The sequence below is a fragment of the Dendropsophus ebraccatus genome, chromosome 5 (assembly GCF_027789765.1).
Source record: "Dendropsophus ebraccatus isolate aDenEbr1 chromosome 5, aDenEbr1.pat, whole genome shotgun sequence".
NCBI lineage: Eukaryota > Metazoa > Chordata > Amphibia > Anura > Hylidae > Dendropsophus > Dendropsophus ebraccatus.
This window is the reverse complement of record NC_091458.1, coordinates 1,031,303-1,055,766: the sequence shown is the minus strand read 5'-3', so window position 1 is coordinate 1,055,766 and position 24,464 is coordinate 1,031,303. Positions and strand designations below refer to the sequence as shown.

The 24,464-nt window shown below is 54.0% G+C and overlaps 1 protein-coding gene across 1 annotated transcript in view; it reads left to right on the top strand.

Annotated features, from left to right (window-relative positions):
• LOC138793342 (transient receptor potential cation channel subfamily M member 2-like) overlaps positions 1–24,464 on the top strand; it is a 236,701-nt gene that overhangs the window by 83,270 nt on the left and 128,967 nt on the right. Inside the window, exons 13-18 of the mRNA XM_069971872.1 lie at positions 10,621–10,752; positions 18,798–18,927; positions 19,002–19,147; positions 19,806–19,918; positions 19,997–20,104; positions 20,606–20,810. Coding sequence (XP_069827973.1) covers positions 10,621–10,752; positions 18,798–18,927; positions 19,002–19,147; positions 19,806–19,918; positions 19,997–20,104; positions 20,606–20,810 — 834 coding nt within the window. The remainder of the gene's footprint in view (positions 1–10,620; positions 10,753–18,797; positions 18,928–19,001; positions 19,148–19,805; positions 19,919–19,996; positions 20,105–20,605; positions 20,811–24,464) is intronic.

The following is a 24,464-nucleotide window of genomic DNA, read 5'->3' as shown; positions in this document are numbered from 1 at the left end:
AGAAAGAAAACCCTAGTGGCAGGACTTCACCTAGGGGTGCCTAACGTACTCTGGTTACAGGTAGTTAGTGCGTGGACCATCTGACATGGAAGCCAGGACAACTTAACTGCTGGCGGGGGACCCTCAATATTCCAGTCAGTTTGACAGTAGGTTTCCAATGACAATGAGTTACCCTACTGGAAGAAAGAGAACTGTGAAGACCTGTGTACTGTCTTGGGTGTCTGTGTGAAGTGACTTGAACATCTGGAAGAGAAAGAATAAAATAACAAAAACAAGCATACATGGGGAGCTCCCTTTCATACCAGTCAATCATACAACACAATTACTCACTAGGCCAAACACACAAAAAGGTATCCAAGGTGCAATATGTATGGACAAGTGTGAATGTTAGGTATGACTATGTGTAGCAACTACGGTGTGTAGGGACAAGACAGAGGTGAACAGACACTGTAAACAAAAGGAAAGGAAATACAAAAGACAACAAACACTGCGAGGTTCTGGAGGAGGATTGGCTCACATAACTCTGAAGACATCTGAAGAAAACTGGCTCCAATATCCTTTCCAGCTGTAGATATAATAATCCTATGCATGGAGAAAATAGAAGATCCTTCTGAAAAATACACTCTTTAGAAAATACACTTTCTCTGAGGCTATAGATATAAATATGTAAGCTGACTACTTTACTCAGAGGAGGAGGAAACTGTCTGACTCTGACATGAAAATATACACTGTGAGAAGAAATACTTTTTCTAAAGACACACTTTACTCTGAGACTATCTAAATGACTTGTCTGCTTACTCAGAGGTAGGAAAATATATATATATATACGACTCTGACAAGAAAATAGACTTTTGACTACTGAAGTGCAATCATGAAATACAATAATAAACCTCTGACAATCACACAATCATGACAAGTGCTTTAGGAAGGAATGGATAAGTGTCTCTGTGTGGTAGAGTCTCTTTAGGCAATATACACAATCGTCCATGTAAAGGCTCTGGGACAGGCACTGAGAACAGTTTGAGTCAATGAGTGTCCATCAGCACAAAGCTGGGTGATAATAAGGAAACTTGGTCAGGAGGACCAGGCACGAACCCTGAACGTTGCATAGGAATTCTTAATCACACAGGAACAACAACAAAACAGGAACAGTTTATGGACTCTGTAGCGGATTGGTGGTATTCCCCGAGTTGAGCGCTCAGACCGTCTCAGCATGAGGTTGGCTTCCTGGGTAACTTGCTCTGGAACAGATTGGGGGTCATTGACAGCAGCTGGTTGCAGAGGAGGAACCGCAGGAGGCGGAGCCGCAGGAGGCGGGACAACTGGAGTGCTCATCGGAATCCCCTGATAGCCAATAGCCATGAGGAATGGTTCAGTTTGGAACATATCTTCAAGAGAGGCCGTTTTAGATGGAGCCTCTGGAACTGGCGGAAGTGCCTGTACAGGTGCTGGACAGAATGCTGTGAGGCCTTGCAGATCCTCTCTTACACAGCGCTTTATCCTATTCCAGTGTACAGTTTGAGGGGCCAGACCTGGCTTCTTGACCTCATTCACGTCAGTCTCTGGATAGGGAATAGCAGAAATGACGTAGGGTTCAGGCTCCCATAAACTCTCCAACTTGTGAGTGCGGTGATATTTCTTTAGCCAGACTCTGTCCCCCACTCTCAGTGGTGTGGCATGCGCCCCTTGATTATAAGCATCTTCCTGACGCTGGTGGGCCTCTCCCATCTTCTGGTCGACAATCTCTCGGGCGTCTTGAATCCTCCTCTGATGCTCCTGGACCCAGTCGGTATCAGGCAGAGGGTTGACAGTGTCAGTTACTTGAACTCCAAGTGCGCGGTCTTGAGGAAGCTGACCTTGGCGCCCAAACATCAGATAGAAAGGGGAGTAGCCCGTAGAGCAATGGGTGGTGTTGTAGATCTCCACCAGCTCATCCAACAGGTGAGGCCATTCCACCCGCTTGGCCACTGAAGCTGTTCTGAGCATATTGAAGAAAACCTGGTTGATTTTCTCGCAGAGACCATTGCCTTGCGGGTGATAGGCCGTGGTGCGAAGCTTTTTGCACTCGTGATAAGTGCACAGCTCATGGAAGAGTTGAGATTCGAAAGCCGGGCCTCGGTCTGTGAGCAGGGACTCAGGACAGCCGTAGTGTTTCACATATTCTTTGTAGAAAGTGATGGCTGTGGTCCTTGCAGTCAAGTCTCGGACGGGTACCACGACTACCCACTTGGAGTAGTGATCGACCATGGTCAGGGCATAGGTGTATCCACATCTCGTTGGGGCCAACTTCACATGGTCTAAGGCAACAAGCTGATTTGGCCGGTGAGACACAATGGAATGCAAGGGAGCTCGAGCCTCTCTTCCTCCCGCCTTGGAGATGTTACAGGCGGGGCATTCAGCACACCAGTTCTCAATGTCGGCCCGCATCCCGATCCAATAGAACCATTGACGGATGGTCGCCTCAGTCTTATGGACCCCGAAATGGCCGGAACGGTCGTGGTAGGCATCCAACACCAATTTGGCGTCTCGCCGGGGAATCAAGATCTGATGGCATTGTTCTCCAGAGACTGGGTCCAACAAATTCCTCAGAAGTAGGCCCTTATGGAGGAAGAGCCGATTCCTCTGTCTCCAGAGGCGTCTCAATTCAACGTCTGGATAGGGCCTCTTGATTCTCATGGGGACTCTCCCAGTAGACAAGTAGTCATAGATTTCTCCCAAGACTCTGGACTCATTCTGAATGGTCTGCCATCAGGACAAATCTTGATAGGGCCCTGGGTCAGGGGACGCCTCGCCCGCTTTGACCGCCGTGGTAGTACTCTGGGTAGCGAATCTCTGATAGAAAGGGGGCATCTACATCTTCCCAGTCGTCATCCTCCGGGGCTTCCTCCCCTCTAGGCAATCGAGACAGCAGGTCAGCATTCACATTGGCCTTGCCGCTTCGATACTTGATCTCGAAGTTGAAGTTGGCCAGCCTAGAGGCCCAACGCTGTTCCAGAGCGCCCAGTCGCGCGGTATTGAGATGAGCTAGCGGGTTGTTATCTGTATAGACAGTGAACGGTGTAGCCGCAAGGTAATCTTTGAACTTTTCCGTAACGGCCCACACCAGCGCAAGCAACCCCTATTTGAACGAGCTGTAGTTACTATCATTCTTTTCAGCACCTCTTAAACTTCGGCTGGCATAGGCAATAACCTTTTCTTGATTACCCTGGACTTGAGACAGGACAGCCCCTAGGCCTTGAAAGCTGGCATCTGTGTAGAAACGGAAGGGCCGACTATAGTCAGGGTAAGCCAGGATGGGAGGCGAGATCAACAGGGCCTTCAGGGTTTGAAACGCCGTCTCCTGACGTTCAGACCACTCTATGGGTAGCCGTCGATTGTAGTTCTCTCGAGGACAGCCACGGAGTAGTTCATTGAGTGGTTCAGCCACCTGGGCGAAGTGGGGTATGAAGCGGCGGTAATAGCCCGCAAATCCAAGGAAGCTTCTCACCTCTTTCACCGTCTTAGGAATGCCCCAGCTTTCCACAGCCGAAATCTTCTCGGGGTCAGGTTGTATCCCCGCGGCACTGACGACATGCCCCAAATAGTTCACCTGCGGTTTGAGGAGATGGCACTTCAACGGTTTGATCTTGAGGCCATGGTCAATAAGGACTTGAAACACTTCGGCTAAGTGATGAATATGGTCCTCATAAGTGCGAGAGTAGACAATGACGTCGTCCAGGTAGAGCAATACACTTTGGAAGTTGACGTGACCGAGGCACCTCTCCATTAGCCGCTGAAATGTGGCGGGGGCGTTGCAGAGCCCAAACGGCATACTGGTGAACTCATAGAGTCCCATGGGGGTAGTGAATGCCGTCTTCTCCCGGTCTTCCGGAGCCATGGGCACTTGCCAATACCCGCTGGTGAGATCCAACGTGGAGAAGTAGGCAGCTGAACCCAGAGCAGCAATAGATTCCTCTATACGAGGCAGCGGATAGGCATCCTTGTGAGTAATGGTGTTCAGCTTCCGGTAGTCAACACAGAATCTGATGTTGCCGTCCTTTTTAACTAGGACAATAGGGGCAGCCCACGGACTCTGGCTCTCCTGGATGACGTTGGTATCCTTCATTTCCTGGAGCAGTTTCTTCACCTGCTGATAGCTGGCAGGCGGAATAGGCCGGTGCTTCTCCTTGATAGGAGGGTGATCTTTGGTATTAATTTGATGCTGGACCAGCCCAGTTTTACCAAAGTCAAGTGAATGTTTGCTAAAGGCCTCGTGATGGCGCTTGGCAACTTTGAGTACCCCCTGAATATGCTCGATTGGGGTGTTGGCATCCCCGATGTTGAGGGCATCCCACCAAGGAGCGTGGGACTGTTGGGATTCTCCTGATGATGTCCTAATCGACCTCTGATGGGCGATAGTCTCTTCACATATGAGATCCTCAGGGTCGAGTTGGTGGAGCATGGCAACCGTAGTAAATTTAGGTAAGTCGACTGAAGATGCACTGAGGTTGAACAGCCGTACTGGAACCTGACCATTGGAGACTGTCACCAGACTTCGGGCAGCCGTGACAAGGGGTTGCCCCTCAATATCGATGGAATCTAGTAGAGCCTCGTAGTCAGCGTTGTCTAGGCCCAGTCGAGCCCTGCACCAGATAAGGGTCTTGCTGTTAGCTGGGATAGTGATGGGGCGAGCATCTTTAGTACGGACACGACAAATCTCCCGACAAACCTCTGCTGAGCGGTGAGCGCCTTGATAGTCTTCTGGATGGCTTGTCTGTAGGGGGAAGAAGCTTGAGACAGAGAGTTATGCAGGGCAGCTACTAATTCAGAGAATACATGGCGAATGACATTCATGCCCAAGACTGTAACACCACTGTCCCCTTGAGCCTCAGTGACTATAACACCCTGCTGGACTAACCTCCGGTTACCAATGCATATAGTGGGTTCCCAATACCCTAGTTGTGAGATAGGCCGACCATTACTAGCAATCAGTTTTAACCTGGCCTTCTCCACTGGACACAACACCCTGCGGTCCCAATGTGCTTCAAAAACATGTTTGGGGATGGTAGTAACCTGGGACCCAGTGTCCACCAAGGCCTCGAGAGGCACACCGTCTATCCATAGAGTCACATGCGGGCATTGCGATAGGAACTTTGAGAGCCATTGTGACTCCTGCGGGCCTGAGATTCTACCTCCCGGGTGTTGGCCCTCGGACCCGGGGGTGGCCCGTTTAACTGAAAGCACTGAGATTGGTAGTGTCCATGTCGCCGACAATAGTCACAGTAGGGCCGCTCTCGAGGTGTGGCCCTGTCGGGTATGGAGGGGGCAGAGCGTGGGTGCCTGGGAGGTGACTCTAGGGACAGGGCCTGACTGGAGGTAGAGTGGGAGGAGGAGATGGATGAGGTCCCTTTTAGCTCTTGAATGGCTTGACAAAGAGAATTGACTACTTGAGTAAGGAGGTCAGGAGTAGCCAGGGGGCTGGTGAGAGAAGCTTGCAAGGCCTGAACGGCTGGAACAGATGAGATGGCAGGCGTGGTGACAGGCCCAGGGGTCACACCTGTCAGTACTGGCTGACTCGAGGTCGGGGGGCAGTCATGGCAGGGGGAGTCAGTTCAGATTACCCTCAGAGCCAGAGTTTTGAAATCCAGGAAGGTCATATTAGGGTTCTGAGCAGCCAACATGCGCAGCTGGCTTTGAATGAGCCCAGAGTCTATGCCCTCTATGAAGCGGTCTGTGATTATGTTTTCTGCTGCAGAGGGGTCAATGACATCCACCTGTTGTAGGGCCCGATAGGCAGACTGGAGGGCAAGGGCATAGTCTCTCACGGTCTCACCTGGTTTCTGGCGCCGATCATAGAACTGGAGGCGAACTTCTGTGGGGGACTGTACCTCAAATTCCCTCCGGAGGCGATCAAGAATCTGCTGCACCCCGGCTTTCTCCGTAGCAGGCCATGACCGAACCTCCTCTGCAGCAGGACCTTCTAGTTGTCCGAGTAGGAGCTGTACCTGCTGGGTAGGAGAGAGAGAAACCAGTTCTAGAGTACGGGAAATCTTTTCTTTAAAAGCAGCCAAGGTGTGGGGCTCCCCCTTATAGCTGGGCAGGTGATTGGGCCCAATGAAAAACGGCACTCCAGCGGCACTAGCAGATTCAGGGGGAACAGCTGGAGGAACGGGTGCGCCAGCGGGTGAGGAGGATGGACTATTTGACCCGCCGCCGGCATCATCATCCGAGCTGGACATGATGGGGGACTTTCACTTATCTGGCTGTCCCAGCGCAGCAGACGGGATCCCTGGATGAGCTGTACCGAGTGGTCCGGACGACTGGCGGTGAGCTGAGATGACCGCAGCAGGAGCAGCAGGCCTGCAGGAGACAGTGGTGGAGCGGGCGAAATCTGGGCCCGGCGACTTCCGGCAGGCGCAGCAGGAATCTTCTTCCCCCGGCAACAGAGGCAATGGCTGAAGGGCTGGGGGCGGAGCTTGAGCGGCGCGCGCGGGAACCTGGGAAATGCGGCCTTAACCCCTTCCTGGGCCACCGTGACAGTTACAAAGTCTCTTTGGGGTTGCGGCAGAGTCTTGGGGGGCACACAATGTAAACGTAATCCGGTTCCTGACGCCAAATGCGATGCCCTGGCCCCTAGGGGCCACTCCGCAGTATAGATGGTGCTAACAGGCAGGAACCGGGGCAGCTGTAGGATGTAGTGTGGTCACGGTGTAGGCACGAGGGTGATACAGCTGGAAGCCGGGCTCCTGACCCTGCGGGAATACTGGGCATGCGATTCTTCGTTGTCCTTAGTCAGGGCACCAATGATCACACCAATGCCAAGGTTCAGAAACAACGGTAGTTGTATATTTATTGTAACGGTGGTAACTAGTAGTAACAGTCTCTCCGGATGCAACCGGGAATAAGGCAAACTTGGATAAAGCAGAGTAATGGGTGATGCTGCAATAGGCTGTGAGAGTAGCGTGCTGAATGATGGGAGTAGTAGTGATACTGAAGATGAGATGCTGGGTGGAATGAGACTTGAATGAAATACTTGCTGTTGATGATTAGAGAAGATGATGATGAGAGGAACTGAGGAATGACTGAAGAATCGACACCCAGATGAGAATCTTGAGACTTGAGACAGGAACACAGCCAGTGGACTGGAGCAGCAGAGCACACGCAGGCCTCTCTCTTAGCAGGGAGAGAGGACAGACACACAACCTATCCCCTATGGGGCAGGAGATAGACTGAGGTAGAACAGGAAGTCACATGGTAACCCAGCCAAAAGCTCGATGACCATTGGTGTTACCATGGAAGCAGGGCACAGTCACGTGACACCCAGCCATTGCATCACCACACCATTAGGCATATACAGAGAAATATACATGAGGAGTACCATACTTGAACACTAGGAGGCGACATAATACCATTAGACACTGATACCTGAATACACATGCAATAAATGAATGAAATAGCAGACCTGAATACTGCAGGGGTGACACAATACACGCAGTTTGCAGTGGACCATAGCTTTCCAGAACAGAACTGGTTATAATAAAAGTATGAGCATGAGAAGGGCTGTTCTGGGACACTGCAACTGCAGTGAGAAATGAAGAACAACTTACATCTTACAACTTACGGGGCCGCAGGGTACACCGCTATTGAAACCGCAGCAGTGTGAACAGGTGATCACGTGGAGAGAACATACAAACTTCATGTAGATGTCGTCCTTGGTGGGATTTAAACCCAGGACTCCAGCGCTGCAAGGTTACACTGCTAACCACCGAGCCACTCAAATTCAAAATCAAATCAGCGGTGGGGAGAAGTGGTGAGTGACATGATAAAGGGAAAATTACCCCAACTGCTAAAGTAGTCAGGGGGTGTCATGCCCCAGCCCAGTCTAGTAACTTAAAAAGACAAGTTATTAAGGGGGGTGGAGGGGAGCAGTCAGCTTGTCAGGTGGCACTGGCAGGGGAACACTCTCCAAGGCCTTTGACCTTCAAAGTGACCTTCAGGCCTTTGACTGTGGTTGCATGTGCCTCGCCCATCTTGGTCTGGGTCAGCACTATTGTCTTGAGGTTGACCACCAGGCTGTTGGCCATAATTTGGCGTAATAGTGTAAGCCTCAGAGGAATCCATGCATTTTGCCCCTGCTGTTTCCTGTCCATTTACGTGTTGTTCCGTGGTGTCAGGCTAAGTTTTTGCGTGGTTCATATGCTACCTGTGTTTGAATGGTTCCCTGTGTCCTCACCACCATGCTGTGTCAGGCAAAATTTTGGGGTGGTTCATATGCTACCTCTGTTTTAAAGGAGACCTGTCACCCCCCGTGTCGGGGTGACAGGCTCCCGACCCCAGCTAGATCCTGCTCCCGGGACGGAGATATCCCGGTCAGAAGCCGGCGCACGCGCTGTGGAGATGGGTCCGGCATCCATAGAGAATGAATGGAGCCGGACTCATCTCTGCAGCGCGTGCACAGCTCCATTCATTTTCTATGGGCACCGGACCTATCTCCACAGCGCGCTGGCTTCTGACCGGGATATCTCTGTCCTGGGACCGGCAGCGGGACTCGGCAACATGAGGTAAGTATTAGGGGATCTAGCTGGGGGTCGGGAGCCTGGCACCCCGGCACGGGGGGTGACAGGTCCTCTTTAATCCTTCACTGTGTGATCACTGCCAGAACTAGGCATAATGGTGCCATTAGGCAGCCTCAGAGGCCTCCATACATGCTGCCCCTGCTGTTTCCTGGCCGTTTCCGTTGTGTCTCCATCATTTTCTGAGGTTGACAGGTTTTCACACGACCTTCCCCCTACCGAACTTGGGTCCCCTCAAAAATGTTTGAGTTTCCCATTGACTTCAATAAGGTTCATTACTCGAAACGAGCACTCGAGCATTTTAGTACTCGCTCATCACTAGTGATGACTTATTATACTGTAACGGTGATGACTTATTACACTGACACATTATACTGTAACGGTGATGACTTATTATACTGTAACGGTGATGACATATTATACTGACATATTATACTGTAACGGTGATGACTTATTACACTGACACATTATACTGTAACGGTGATGACTTATTATACTGTAACGGTGATGACATATTATACTGACATATTATACTGTAACGGTGATGACTTATTATACTGTAACGGTGATGACTTATTATACTGTAACGGTGATGACATATTACACTGACATATTATACTGTAACGGTGATGACATATTATACTGTAACGGTGATGACTTATTACACTGACATATTATACTGTAATGGTGATGACATATTATACTGTAACGGTGATGACTTATTATACTGTAACGGTGATGACTTATTACACTGACACATTATACTGTAACGGTGATGACTTATTACACTGACATATTATACTGTAACGGTGATGACTTATTATACTGTAACGGTGATGACTTATTATACTGACATATTATACTATAACGGTGACGACTTATTACACTGACATATTATACTGTAATGGTGATGACATATTATACTGTAACGGTGATGACTTATTACACTGACACATTATACTGTAACGGTGATGACTTATTATACTGTAACGGTGATGACATATTATACTGACATATTATACTGTAACGGTGATGACTTATTATACTGTAACGGTTGATGACTTATTATACTGTAACGGTGATGACTTATTATACTGTAACGGTGATGACTTATTATACTGTAACGGTGATGACTTATTACACTGACATATTATACTGTAACGGTGATGACTTATTATACTGTAACAGTGATGACATATTATACTGTAACGGTGATGACTTATTACACTGACACATTATACTGTAACGGTGATGACATATTATACTGTAACGGTGATGACATATTATACTGTAACGGTGATGACTTATTATACTGTAACGGTGATGACTTATACTGTAACGGTGATGACTTATTATACTGTAACGGTGATGACTTATACTGTAACGGTGATGACTTATTATACTGTAACGGTGATGACTTATTACACTGACATATTATACTGTAACGGTGATGACTTATTACACTGACATATTATACTGTAACGGTGATGACTTATTATACTGTAACGGTGATGACATATTATACTGTAACGGTGATGACTTATTACACTGACATATTATACTGTAACGGTGATGACTTATTATACTGACATATTATACTGTAACGGTGATGACTTATTATACTGTAACGTGATGACTTATTACACTGACATATTATACTGTAATGGTGATGACTTATTATACTGTAACGGTGATGACATATTATACTGTAACGGTGATGACTTATTATACTGTAACGGTGATGACTTATTACACTGACACATTATACTGTAACGGTGATGACTTATTACACTGACACATTATACTGTAACGGTGATGACTTATTATACTGTAACGGTGATGACTTATTACACTGACATATTATACTGTAATAGTGATGACATATTATACTGTAACGGTTGATGACTTATTATACTGTAACGGTTGATGACTTATTATACTGTAACGGTGATGACTTATTACACTGTAACGGTTGATGACTCATTTGCATCGACCATTTAGGAAAATCAGATATAAATGTAATTTGCATAATAACATAACAACATCATAAATCTTTCTTCTATTTTAGATGAATAGTAAAGTGTCTGTGATAAGAAACTCTAAGAACGCGCAGCAACGCTTGGAGCACCCGGTCCGTGATCTCCTCATTTGGTGCATTGTGCAGAATCGACAAGAACTTGCGGATATTATCTGGAATCTGGTACATCCTGAAGTCCTATTACCACCCCGAGCTCTCACTGACACCCCAAAACCTTCACCTGGCAAAGATTCTAGTCCTGGCACCCAGGGCAGACACCAGGAGCTTCAACAGCTATGCCCTCCTTGAGACCCCACATGAGACCCCCCTGCCTAGAGACCCCGCATGGCTTCCCCCACCTAGAAACTCTGCATAACCCCCCTGCCTAGAGACTCCGCTTGGCTTCCCCCCACCTACAGACTCCACATGACCTCCTTGTCTAGAGACCCCGCATGGCTTACCCCACCTAGAGACCCCGTATGACCCCCCTGCCTAGAGACCCCGCATGGCTTCCCCCCACCTAGAGACCCCACATGGCTTCCCCTACCTAAAGATCCCACATGGCTTCCCCTACCTAAAGACCCTGCATGGCTTCCCCCACCTAGAAACTCCGCATAACCCCCCTGCTTAGAGACCCCGCATGGCTTCCTCCCACCTAGAGACCCTACATGGCTTCCCCCACCTAGAGACCCCGCATGGCTTCCCCCCACCTAGAGACCCCACATGGCTTCTGCCACCTAAAGACCCCGCATGGCTTCCCCCATCTAGAAACTTCGCATAACCCCTCCACCTAGAGACTCCGCTTGGCTTTCCCCCACCTACAGACTCCACATGACCCCCTTGTCTAGAGGCCCCGCATGGCTTGCCCCACCTAGAGACCCCGTATGACCGCCCTGCCTAGAAACCCCGCATGGCTTCCTTCCACCTAGAGACCCCCACATTGCTTACCCCACCTAGAGACCCGACATGGCTTCCCCCACCTAGAGACCCTGCATGACCCCCCAGCCTAGAGACCCCACATGGCTTCCCCCACCTAGAGACCCTGCATGACCCCCCAGCCTAGAGACCCCACATGGCTTCCCCCACCTAGAGACCCTGCATGACCCCCCAGCCTAGAGACCCCACATGGCTTCCCCCACCTAGAGACCCCGCATGGCTTCCCCCCACCTAGAGACCCTGCATGGCTTCCCCCCACCTAGAAACCTTGCATGGCTTCCCCCCACCTAGAGACCCCACATGGCTTCCCCCCCACCTAGAGACCCCACATGGCTTCCCCCCACCTAGAGACCACGCATGGCTTCCCCCACCTAGAGACCACCCATGGCTTCCCCCACCTAGAGACCACGCATGGCTTCCCCCACCTAGAGACCACGCATGGCTTCCCCCCTTCTAGAGACCTGCATGACTCCCCTGCCTAGAGACCCCGCATGGCTTTCCCCTACCTAGAGACCCCACATGGCTTCCCCCACCTAGAGACCCCGCATGGCTTCCCCCACCTAGAGACCACGCATGGCTTCCCCCCTCCTAGAGACCTGCATGACTCCCCTGCCTAGAGTCCCTGCATGGCTTTCCCCCACCTAGAGACCCTGTTTGGCTTCCCCCCACTTAGAGACTCCGCATGACCCCCCTGCCTAGAGACCCCGCATGGCTTCCCCCACCTAGAGACCCCACAAGGCTTCCCCCACCTAGAGACCCCACATGGCTTCCCCCACCTAGAGACCGCGCATAGCTTCCCCCCACCTAGAGACCCTGTAGGCCTTCCCCCACCTAGAGACCCTGCATGGCTTCCCCCCACCTAGAGACTCCCCATGACCCCTTTGCCTAGAGACCCCACATGGGTTCCCCCCCACCTAGAGACCCCGCATGGCTTCCCTCCATCAAGAGACCCTGCATGGCTTTCCCCCACCTAGAAACCCCACATGGCTTCCCCCACCTAGAGACCCTGCATGGCTTCCCCCCACCTAGAGACTTCACATGTTCCCCCCACCTAGAGACCCTGCATGGCTTCCCCCCACCTAGAGACTCCCCATGACCCCTTTGCCTAGAGACCCCACATGGGTTCCCCCCCACCTAGAGACCCCGCATGGCTTCCCCCACCTAGAGACCCTGCATGGCTTCCCCCCACCTATAAACCCCACATTGCTTCCCCCACCTAGAGACCCTGCATGGCTTCCCCCCACCTAGAGACTTCACATGTTCCCCCCACCTAGAGACTTCACATGTTCCCCCCACCTAGAGACCCCGCATGGCTTCCCCCCACCTAGAGACCCCGCATAACTTGTGGATATTATCTGGAATCTGGTACATCCTGAAGCCCTATTCCTCCCCCCCCCCCCCCCCGAGCTCTCACTGACACCTCAAAACGGGGCGCCCACCTGGCAAAGATTCTAGTCCTGGCACCCAGGGCAGACACCAGGAGCTTCAACAGTTATGCCCACCTAGAGACCCTGCATGACCCCCCTGCCTAGAGACCCCGCATGGCTTCCCACACCTAGAGACTCTGCATGGTTTCCCCCACCTAAAGACCCCACATGGCTTCCCCCCACCTAGAGACCCAGCATAGCTTCCCCCACCTAGAGACTCCGCATGACCCCCTTGCCTAGACACCTGCATGCCTTCCCCCCACCTAAAGACCCCACATGGCTTCCCCCACCTAAAGACCCAGCATGGCTTCCCCCACCTAAAGACTCCGCATGACCTCCTTGCCTAGAGACCCCACATGGCTTCCCCCTACCTAGAGACTCCGCCTGACCCCCTTGCCTAGAGATGCCGCATGGCTGTCCCCCGCCTAGAGACCGTGCATGCCCTTCCCCACCTAGAAACCCCACATGGCTTCCCCCACCTAGAGACCCCGCATGGCTTCCTTCCATCAAGAGACCCCACATGGCTTCCCCCCCACCTAGAGACCCTGCATGCCTTCCCCCCACCTGGAGACCCCACATGGCTTCCCCCACCTAGAGACCCTGCATGCCTTCCCCCCACCTAGAGACCCCACATGGCTTCCCCCACCTAGAGACCCTGCATGGCTTCCCCCCACCTAGAGACTCCGCATGACCCCCATGCCTAGAGACCCCACATGGCTTCCCCCCACCTAGAGACCCCACATGGCTTTCCCCCACCTAGAGACCCTGCATGGTTTCCCCCCAACTAGAGACCCCACATGGCTTTCCCCCAACTAGAAACCCCGCATGGCTTCCCCCCACCTATAAACCCCACATGGCTTCACCCACCTAGAGACCCTGCATGGCTTCCCCCCACCTAGAGACCCCACATGGCTTTCCCCCACCTAGAGACCCCACATGCAGTGGCGTAGCCACCGTGGTCGCGGGGGTCGCCGCCGCGACCGGGCCCGCCACAAGGGGGGCCCGCGGGGCCCCCCGATCAATCACTCTTGTGACCGCAAGCATTGTTTTGCTTGCGGTCACAAGAGTCTGGCTCCGTCTTTCCCACGGCTGCTGCGCGGCTGCTGGGGGTGTCGCGTCTTACCCCCGGCAGCGCGCGCATCCCAGAACTCCCTGCGCGCCTTGGGCCCTGACTTCCGGTTTCCGGCGCGCAGGGAGTTCTGGGATGCGCGCGCTGCCGGGGGTAAGACGCGACACCCCCGGCAGCCGCGCAGCAGCCGGGGACAGAACGAAGGCGAAGGAGTGAGGATCAACGTGGGAGCGCGATGTCAGGTGAGTTAAGTTTTGTTTTTTTTATCAGCCTGTACGGGTGGGGGGAAAGGAGGGGGGCATCTATGAGGGTGGGGGGAAAGGAGGGGGGCCATCTATGAGGGTGGGGGGAAAGGAGGGGGGCCATCTATGAGGGTGGGGGGAAAGGAGGGGGCCATCTATGAGGGTGGGGGGAAAGGAGGGGGCCATCTATGAGGGTGGGGGGAAAGGAGGGGGCCATCTATGAGGGTGGGGGGAAAGGAGGGGGCCATCTATGAGGGTGGGGGGAAAGGAGGGGGCCATCTATTAGGGTGGGGGGAAAGGAGGGGGCCATCTATGAGGGTGAGGGGAAAGGAGGGGGCCATCTATGAGGGTGGGGGGAAAGGAGGGGGCCATCTATGAGGGTGGGGGGAAAGGAGGGGGCCATCTATGAGGGTGGGGGGGAAGGAGGGGGGCATTTATGAGGGTGGGGGGGGGAAAGGAGGGGGCCATCTATAAGGGAGGGAGGAAGGGGACCATCTATAAAGGGAGGGAGGAAGGGGACCATCTATAAAGGGGGGGAAAGGGGACCATCTATAAGGGAGGGAGGAAGGGGACCATCTATAAAGGGAGGGAGGAAGGGGACCATCTATAAAGGGGGGGAAAGGGGACCATCTATAAGGGAGGGGGGGAAAGGGGACCATCTATAAGGGAGGGGGGGGGAAGGGGACCATCTATAAGGGAGGGGGGGGGAAGGGGACCATCTATAAGGGAGGGGGGGGGGAAGGGGACCATCTATAAGGGAGGGTGGGGGGAGAGGGGGCCATTCATAAGGGAGGGTGGGGGGAGAGGGGACCATCCATAAGGGAGGATGAGGAGAGAGGGGGCCATCTATAAGGGAGGGGGTAGAGGGGGCCATCTATAAGGGAGGGGGTAGAGGGGGCCATCTATTTGGGGGGGCAACATAGGGGGAGAGGGAATACACAGAGGGGGGCATATATTAGGAGGTCACATAGAGTCAGGGCTACCCACTAAATGAGGGTGTAAAGGGGACAGTACAGATGTGTACAGAGATGAGGATGGTGCCAGTGTGAGGAGCCTAATATGTCTGTCTGGCAGATTCTGTGGATTCGTGGCTCGGAGAAGTTCTCATAACGGCCCAGGACAGATGGAGAAGATGATGAAAAGGGAAGAACTCCGATCAGAAAAGACGTCCCCTGTGAGTCACCTGATATAACTGCACTGTAATGTATATGGTGTATAGAGCCTGTGTAGAGCTGGGGCCACCTCTATATGACTGGATGAGGTGATTTAGTATACTGGATTTGGTCAGTAACAATATGGTGGTGATGGTAGTGGTTGTGGTGTGGCGGTAATGTTTCCTCCCTATATACTGGTATTACTGGTAATATTGGTCTCAGTATACAGGATTTGGTCGGTAACAGTATGGCGGTAATAGGTAATATCTGTCTTGGTGTGTGTGTGTGTGTGTGTATATATATATATATATATATATATATACAGTGGTACCTTGGTTTAAGAGTAACTTCGTTTAAGAGCGTTTTGGTTGAAGAGCTCACAGTTTTTCAAAATTGTGACTTGGTTTAAGAGCATTGCTTTGGTTTAAGAACTTCCTGTATTGGGTGGGAGCGCGAGTGGAGAAGGGGCATGGCCTGCATAGCGGGGTCTACAGCACTGTACTCTAAACACCTTCCAAATCATAGCAGATCCCCTTCAGGCTGGGGCTTACATCAGGGGACAGGACTGTGGGGGGGGTAATCTCTCCATAGCTGTAACCCCTCTCTCCCCGGACAGAGAGTGCTGCATGTATGTGCCCACATCTGCCCTGCTCATTCCTTCATGCTCCCTGCAGTCTCTGTCAGCCCTTGTGTTTCCCATCCTCTCCATTACTGTACAGTACAGAATAATAAATATATTTGGGGTGTGGAACCAATTGTCTGCATTTACATGATTTCTTATGGGAAAATTTGCTTTGGTTTAAGAGTGGATTTGGATTACAAGCACGGTCCTGGAACGAATTATGCTCATAATCCAAGGCACCACTGTGTGTATATATATATATATATATATATATATATATATATATATATATATATACACACACACACACACACACACACACACAACAATAGCATCACTTGGTCGTGAAAGGAGGGGGGGGGGGGGGGACGGGGGGGTCGTGAAAGGAGGGGGGGGGGGGCCCAAGTTGGCCTCTCGCACCAGGGCCCAGGAGACATTAGCTACGCCCCTGCCCACATGCCTTCCCCCACCTAGAAATCCCACATGGCTTCCCCCACCTAGAAACCCTGAATGGCTTCCCCCTCACCTAGAGACTCCGCATGACCCCCTTGCCTAGAGACCCCACATGGCTTCCCCCCACCTAGAGACCCTGCATGGTTTCCCCCCAACTAGAGACCTTGCATGACCCCCAACTAGAAACCCCACATGGCTTCCCCCACCTATAAACCCCACATGGCTTCACCCACCTAGAGACCCTGCATGGCTTCCCCCCACCTAGAGACCCCACATGGCTTTCCCCCACCTAGAGACCCCACATGCCTTCCCCCACCTAGAAACCCCACATGGCTTCCCCCACCTAGAAACCCTGAATGGCTTCCCCCTCACCTAGAGACTCCGCATGACCCCCTTGCCTAGAGACCCCACATGGCTTCCCCCCACCTAGAGACCCCGCATGGTTTCCCCCAACTAGAATCCCTGCATGGTTTCCCCCCCCTAGAGACCCCGCATAGCTTCCCCCCAACTAGAGACCTCCCATAACTTGCAGATATTATCTGGAATCTGGTACATCCTGAAGTCCTATTACCCCCCTGAGCTCTCACTGACACCCCAAAACCTTCACCTGGCAAAGATTCTAGTCCTGGTACCCAGGGCAGACACCAGGAGCTTCAACAGTTATGCCCACCTAGAGACCCCGCATGGCTTCCCCCACCTAAAGACCCCACATGGCTTCCCCCACCTAGAGGCCCAGCATGGCTTCCCTCACCTAGAGACTTTGCACGATCGCCATACCTAGAGACCCCGCATGGCTTCCCCTACCTACAGACTCCGAATGACCGCCTTATCTAGAGACCCCGCATGGCTTCCCCCACCTAGAGACCCTGCATGGTTTCCCCCCCCAACTAGAGACCTCGCATGGCTTCCCCCCACCTAGAGACCCCGCATGGCTTCCCCCACCTAAAAACCCCACCTAGAGACCCTGAATGGCTTCCCCCCACCTAGAAACTTTGCATGATCCCCCTGCCTAGAGATCCCGCATGGCTTCCCCCCACCTAGAGACCCTGCATGGGTTCCCCCCACCTAGAGACCCCGCATGGGTTCCCCCCACCTAGAGACCCCGCATGGGTTCCCCCCACCTAGAGACCCTGCATGGGTTCCCCCACCGAAAGACCCCACATGCTTTCCCCAACCTAGAAACCCCACATGGCTTCCCCCACCTAGAGACTCCGTATGACCCCCTTGCCTAGAGACCTGCATGACTTCCCTCACCTAGAGATCCCGCATGGCTTCCCCCCACCTAAATACCCCACATGGCTTCCCCCCACCTAGAGACCCTGCATCGTTTCCCCCCAACTAGAGACCTTGCATGACCCCCCCAACTAGAAACCCTGCATGGTTTCCCCCCATCTAGAGACCCCACATGGCTTTCCCCCACCTAGAGACCCCACATGGTTTCCCCCACCTAGAGACCCCGCATGGCTTCCCCTACCTAGAAACCCCACAGGGCTTCCCCCACCTAGAGACCCTGCATGGCTTTCCCCCACCTAGAGACTCCGCATGACCCCCCAACTAGAAACCCTGCATGGCTTCCCCCCACCTAGAGACCCCACATGGCTTCCCCCACCTAGAGACCTCGCATGGCTTCCCCCCACCAAGAGACCCCACATGGCTTCCCCCACCTAGAGACACCACATGGCTTTCCCCACCTAGAGACCCCACATGGCTTTCCCCACCTAGAGACCCCACATGGTTTCCCCCACTTAGAAACCCCACATGGCTTCCCCCCACCTAGAGACTCCGCATGACCCCCTTGCCTAGAGACCCCACATGGCTTCCCCCCACCTAGAGACCCTGCATGGTTTCCCCCCAACTAGAGAACTTGCATGACCCCCCAACTAGAAACCCCGCATGGCTTCCCCCACCTATAAACCCCACATGGCATCACCCACCTAGAGACCCTGCATGGCTTCCCCCCACCTAGAGACCCCACATGGCTTCCCCCACCTAGTGACCCTGCATGGCTTCCCCCCACCTAGAGACTCCGCATGACCCCCTTGCCTAGAGACCCCGCACGGCTTCCCCCCACCTAGAGACCCTGCACTGCTTCCCCCTATCTAGAGACCTTGCATGACCCCCCAACTAGAGACCACGCACGGCTTCCCCCCACCTAGAGACCCCGCACGGCTTCCCCCCACCTAGAGACCTTGCATGACCCCCCAACTAGAAACCCTGCATGGCTTCCCCCCACCTAGAGACCTAGAGACCTCCTTGTCTTTATACTCCTGGCCTTGGGTTGGCTTTCTATGTCTATGTTGGTGAGAGGTCTATCTTCTCCTGCAGAGTGATGACTGTGTAGCCGGGGCGTTAGCTTGTACCAAGATCCTGAAGGCCCTAGCCAAAGAGGAGGAGGATCCCGAGAACAGGGATGATATGATGACCTTGGCGGATGTGTATGAGGAACGAGCTACAGGTGAGAATGTGGCCAATATGGGCCTGGTGATGTAGTCTCTGCTGTCTGTCACCCACTAATACGTCTTGGAGCAGGGGTCTTCTCTGAATGTGATCGATACGATCAGAAGCGAGCAGAACTTCTCCTCATCCGAATGTCTCCCAAGTGGGGCAAAACCACCACCTTAGAACTGGCTGAAAAGTCCCAGGCTCGTAACTTCATGTCTCAAGGAGGAGTGCAGGTGAGTACGCCATGTCAAGTGCGGGTATCCACCCACAAGATTGAGTTGTCAGTTATAGGGAATAATAGACCTATGTGATTGGTCATATCATCAACCATAGGCTGTGTATAGCTGTAACGCTGCCGCATGAGACTCACCAGTGCCGTCCACTCCTCCACTGCGCCCCATGTTCGTCCTGAAGCTGCTTATGTCTTCCAGCATCTTCTTCCACCTTCTTGCCATAGTACCACCTCTGGCCACTAGAGTGTGCAGGCAGCCTACTGCTGTGGATTTATAGAGGCAGCTTGTCTCCACCTGCTGCTGCCGTCTGCCAATCCAGAGCCACCTGCACCTATTTATACCAGCTCCAACAGACCTTCCCTGCCTGAGAATTGTTGGACTCCGGGATTCCAAGTGAAGGTGTTTCTGATGACTCTGTTGACTCTGGCCTGTTCTTTTGCTGACTCGGACTGTCTGACCTGCCTCTGAAGACGACTGCCCTGACCCTTCGACTGTCTGACTATGATACTCGTCTCATCCATGGTACCCCGCTGACTCTCCTGCTCCCTCCTTATCCCTCTTTTCCCCGCCATCTTCCATTGATCACATAATGGGCATTGTAGTAGGGTTCATGCTTCACGTCATGTGGATACTGAGGCTTCTCCTTACTTCCCATTAGATGTTCCTCACTAAGACGTGGTGGGGGCGGTTGTCAGTGGACAATGGTTTCATCCAGATTATGGTGTGTATGTTACTATTCCCGCTCATCTACAGCGGTCTCATCACATACAGGTAGGTGTGACACATGTGACATCATCATGACATCATCAGCCATTGTACCCGAGTGCCCCATCATTGCCTCTGTTATAGGAAAGGATACGTGAGCGACCATCCGAAGGTGGAGGGAAGCAGGAATGAGCGTCAGAGCATGAGAATCCGCCATGAACTGAGGAACCATAGAAGAGAGCGCCACCGTGGGTGAGGATGGGACTCCAAGCCGCTTATTTTATTAAGCAAAGGCCAAGTCGGTCCAGGTGCCCCTCGCCAGGGTTGGCGGTCCGGGTGCCCCTCGCCAGGGTTGGCGGACCGGGTGCCCCTCGCCAGGGTTGGCGGTCCGGGTGCCCCTCGCCAGGGTTGGCGGTCCGGGTGCCCCTCGCCAGGGTTGGCGGTCCGGGTGCCCCTCGCCAGGGTTGGCGGTCCGGGTGCCCCTCGCCAGGGTTGGCGGTCCGGGTGCCCCTCACCAGGGTTGGCGGTCCGGGTGCCCCTCGCCAGGGTTGGTGGTCCGGGTGCCCCTCGCCAGGGTTGGTGGTCCGGGTGCCCCTCGCCAGGGTTGGTGGTCCGGGTGCCCCTCGCCAGGGTTGGCGGTCCGGGTGCCCCTCACCAGGGTTGGCGGTCCGGGTGCCCCTCGTCAGGGTTGGCGGTCCGGGTGCCCCTCGCCAGGGTTGGTCCTTGCACTGCTGTTGTCCTTGTCTATTACAGGCCCAAACCTTACAGCTGTTTCTGGAAGTTCATGGCTTTCTTTAACGCCCCAATAATCAAGTTCTATTACAACGTGGTGTCCTACATCGGCTTCCTCTGGCTCTTTGCTTATGTCATAATGATGGACTTCCAGCCGTCTCCATCCTGGAGGGAATTTCTCCTGTACGCCTGGGTTTTCACCATCTTGTGTGAGGAGCTGCGGCAGGTACGGTACATGTGTCTCCATACATGGAGGAGCCGATTGTCCTTCCGTGAGGTCTTCCTGACATGTTCTCCAGATGTGCTTCAGTGATTCCTGAGAGATGATGGGACGCCCCCTAACACTGGCCGCCCCCTAACACTGGCCGCCCCCTAACACTGGCCGCCCCCTAACACTGGCCGCCCCCTAACACTGGCCGCCCCCTAACACTGGCCGCCCCTAACACTGGCCGCCCTCTCATGCCTCATTGTGTGGCTGCTTCTTTGCATATTTGCTCTCCATGCTTCCCCTCATGCCTCTCTCCTTCTCTCCATACTTCCATCCGTGCCTCTCTATATCTCTCTCCATGCCTCTTTGTCTCTCCATGCTTCTCACTGGGGTCTCTCTCTATCCTTCCCTTCATGCCTCTCTCCGTACTTCCTGCCATGCCTCTCCCTGTGCCTCCCTCTGGGTCTCTCTCTGTTCCCCCCCCCCCCCCCCGGGCTTCTTTCTCCGGTCCCCGCTCTGTGCCTCTCTCTCTCTGTTCCCAGCTCTGTGCCTCTCTCTCTGTTCCCAGCTCTGTGCCTCTCTGTTCCCAGCTCTGTGCCTCTCTCTCTGTTCCCAGCTCTGTGCCTCTCTCTCTCCGGTCCCCGCTCTGTGCCTCTCTCTCTCTGTTCCCCGCTCTGTGCCTCTCTCTCTCCGGTCCCCGCTCTGTGCCTCTCTCTCTCCGTTCCCCGCTCTGTGTCTCTCTTTCTCTCTCTCTCTCTCTGTTCCCCGCTCTGTGCCTCTCTCTCTGTTCCCAGCTCTGTGCCTCTCTCTCTCCGTTCCCTGCTCTGTGCCTCTCTCTCTGTTCCCAGCTCTGTGCCTCTCTCTCTGTTCCCAGCTCTGTGCCTCTCTCTCTCTCTCTGTTCCCAGCTCTGTGCCTCTCTCTCTCCGTTCCCTGCTCTGTGCCTCTCTCTCTCTCTCCGTTCCCTGCTCTGTGCCTCTCTCTCTCTCTCTGTTCCCCGCTCTGTGCCTCTCTCTCTCCGCTCCCCGCTCTGTGCCTCTCTCTCTCCGTTCCCTGCTCTGTGCCTCTCTCTCTCCGTTCCCCGCTCTGTGTCTCTCTTTCTCTCTCTCTCTCTGTTCCCCGCTCTGTGCCTCTCTCTCTGTTCCCAGCTCTGTGCCTCTCTCTCTCCGTTCCCTGCTCTGTGCCTCTCTCTCTGTTCCCAGCTCTGTGCCTCTCTCTCTGTTCCCTGCTCTGTGCCTCTCTCTCTCTCCGGTCCCCGCTCTGTGCCTCTCTCTCTCTCTCTGTTCCCAGCTCTGTGCCTCTCTCTCTCCGTTCCCTGCTCTGTGCCTCTCTCTCTCTCTCCGTTCCCTGCTCTGTGCCTCTCTCTCTCTCTCTGTTCCCCGCTCTGTGCCTCTCTCTCTCCGCTCCCCGCTCTGTGCCTCTCTCTCTCCGTTCCCTGCTCTGTGCCTCTCTCTCTCTCTCTCTCTCTCTCTCTCTCCGGTCCCCGCTCTGTGCCTCTCTCTCTCTCTCTCTGGTCCCCACTCTGTGCCTCTCTCTCTCTCTCTGGTCCCCACTCTGTGCCTCTCTCTCTCTGGTCCCCACTCTGTGCCTCTCTCTCTCTCTCCGTCCCCACTCTGTGCCTCTCTCTCTCCGTTCCCTTCTCTGTGCCTCTCTCTCTCTCTCTGTTCCCCACTCTGTCTCTCTCTCTCTCCGGTCCCCGCTCTGTGCCTCTCTCTCTCCGTTCCCTGCTCTGTGCCTCTCTCTCTCTCTCTCTCTCTCTCTCTCTCTCTCCGGTCCCCGCTCTGTGCCTCTCTCTCTCTCCGGTCCCTGCTCTGTGCCTCTCTCTCTCCGGTCCCCGCTCTGTGCCTCTCTCTCTCTCTTTCCGTTCCCTGCTCTGTGCCTCTCTCTCTCTGTTCCCCGCTCTGTGCCTCTCTCTCTCTGGTCCCCGCTCTGTGCCTCTCTCTCTGTTCCCCGCTCTGTGTCTCTCTCTCCGTTCCCTGCTCTGTGCCTCTCTCTCTCTCTCTGTTCCCCGCTCTGTGCCTCTCTCTCTGTTCCCTGCTCTGTGCCTCTCTCTCTCTCTCTCTCTCTCCGGTCCCCGCTCTGTGCCTCTTTCTCTCTCTCTCTCTCTCTCTCTCCGGTCCCCGCTCTGTGCCTCTTTCTCTCTCTCTCTCTCTCTCTCTCCGTTCCCAGTTCTGTGCCTCTCTCTCTCTCCGTTCCCTGCTCTGTGCCTCTCTCTCTCCGGTCCCCGCTCTGTGCCTCTCTCTCTCTCTGTTCCCTGCTCTGTGCCTCTCTCTCTGTTCCCTGCTCTGTGCCTCTCTCTCTCCGGTCCCCGCTCTGTGCCTCTCTCTCTCCGGTCCCCGCTCTGTGCCTCTCTCTCTCCGGTCCCCGCTCTGTGCCTCTCTCTCTCCGGTCCCCGCTCTGTGCCTCTCTCTCTCCGGTCCCCGCTCTGTGCCTCTCTCTCTCCGGTCCCCGCTCTGTGCCTCTCTCTCTCCGGTCCCCGCTCTGTGTCTCTCTCTCCGGTCCCTGCTCTGTGCCTCTCTCTCTGTTCCCACCTCTGTGCCTCTCTCTCTCCGTTCCCTGCTCTGTGCCTCTCTCTCTGTTCCCACCTCTGTGCCTCTCTCTCTCTCTCTGTTCCCCGCTCTGTGTCTCTCTCTCTCCGGTCCCCGCTCTGTGCCTCTCTCTCTCCGTTCCCTGCTCTGTGCCTCTCTCTCTCTCTCTCTCTCTCTCTCTCTCTCTCTCTCTCCGGTCCCCGCTCTGTGCCTCTCTCTCTCTCTCTGGTCCCCACTCTGTGCCTCTCTCTCTCTCTCTGGTCCCCACTCTGTGCCTCTCTCTCTCCGGTCCCCGCTCTGTGTCTCTCTCTCTCCGGTCCCCGCTCTGTGTCTCTCTCTCCGTTCCCTGCTCTGTGCCTCTCTTTCTCTCTCTCTCTCTGTTCCCCGCTCTGTGCCTCTCTCTCTGTTCCCAGCTCTGTGCCTCTCTCTCTCCGTTCCCTGCTCTGTGCCTCTCTCTCTGTTCCCAGCTCTGTGCCTCTCTCTCTCTCTCTCCGGTCCCCGCTCTGTGCCTCTCTCTCTCCGTTCCCCGCTCTGTGTGTCTCTCTCTCTCTCTCTCTCTCTCTCTCTCTCTCTCCGGTCCCCGCTGTGTGTGTCTCTCTCTCTCTCTCTCTCTCTCTCCATTCCCTGCTCTGTGCCTCTCTCTCTCTCTCTCTCTCTGTTCCCTGCTCTGTGTGTCTCTCTCTCTCTCTCTCTCTGTTCCCCACTCTGTCTCTCTCTCTCCGGTCCCCGCTCTGTGCCTCTCTCTCTCCGTTCCCTGCTCTGTGCCTCTCTCTCTCTCTCTCTCCGGTCCCCGCTCTGTGCCTCTCTCTCTCTCCGGTCCCTGCTCTGTGCCTCTCTCTCTCTCTCCGGTCCCTGCTCTGTGCCTCTCTCTCTCTTTCCGTTCCCTGCTCTGTGCCTCTCTCTCTCTGTTCCCTGCTCTGTGTCTCTCTCTCTGTTCCCTGCTCTGTGCCTCTCACTCTCCGGTCCCCGCTCTGTGTCTCTCTCTCCGTTCCCTGCTCTGTGCCTCTCTCTCTCCGTTCCCTGCTCTGTGCCTCTCTCTCTCCGGTCCCCGCTCTGTGCCTCTTTCTCTCTCTCTCTCTCTCTCTCTCTCTCTCTCTCTCCGTTCCCTGCTCTGTGCCTCTCTCTCTCTCTGTTCCCCTCTCTGTG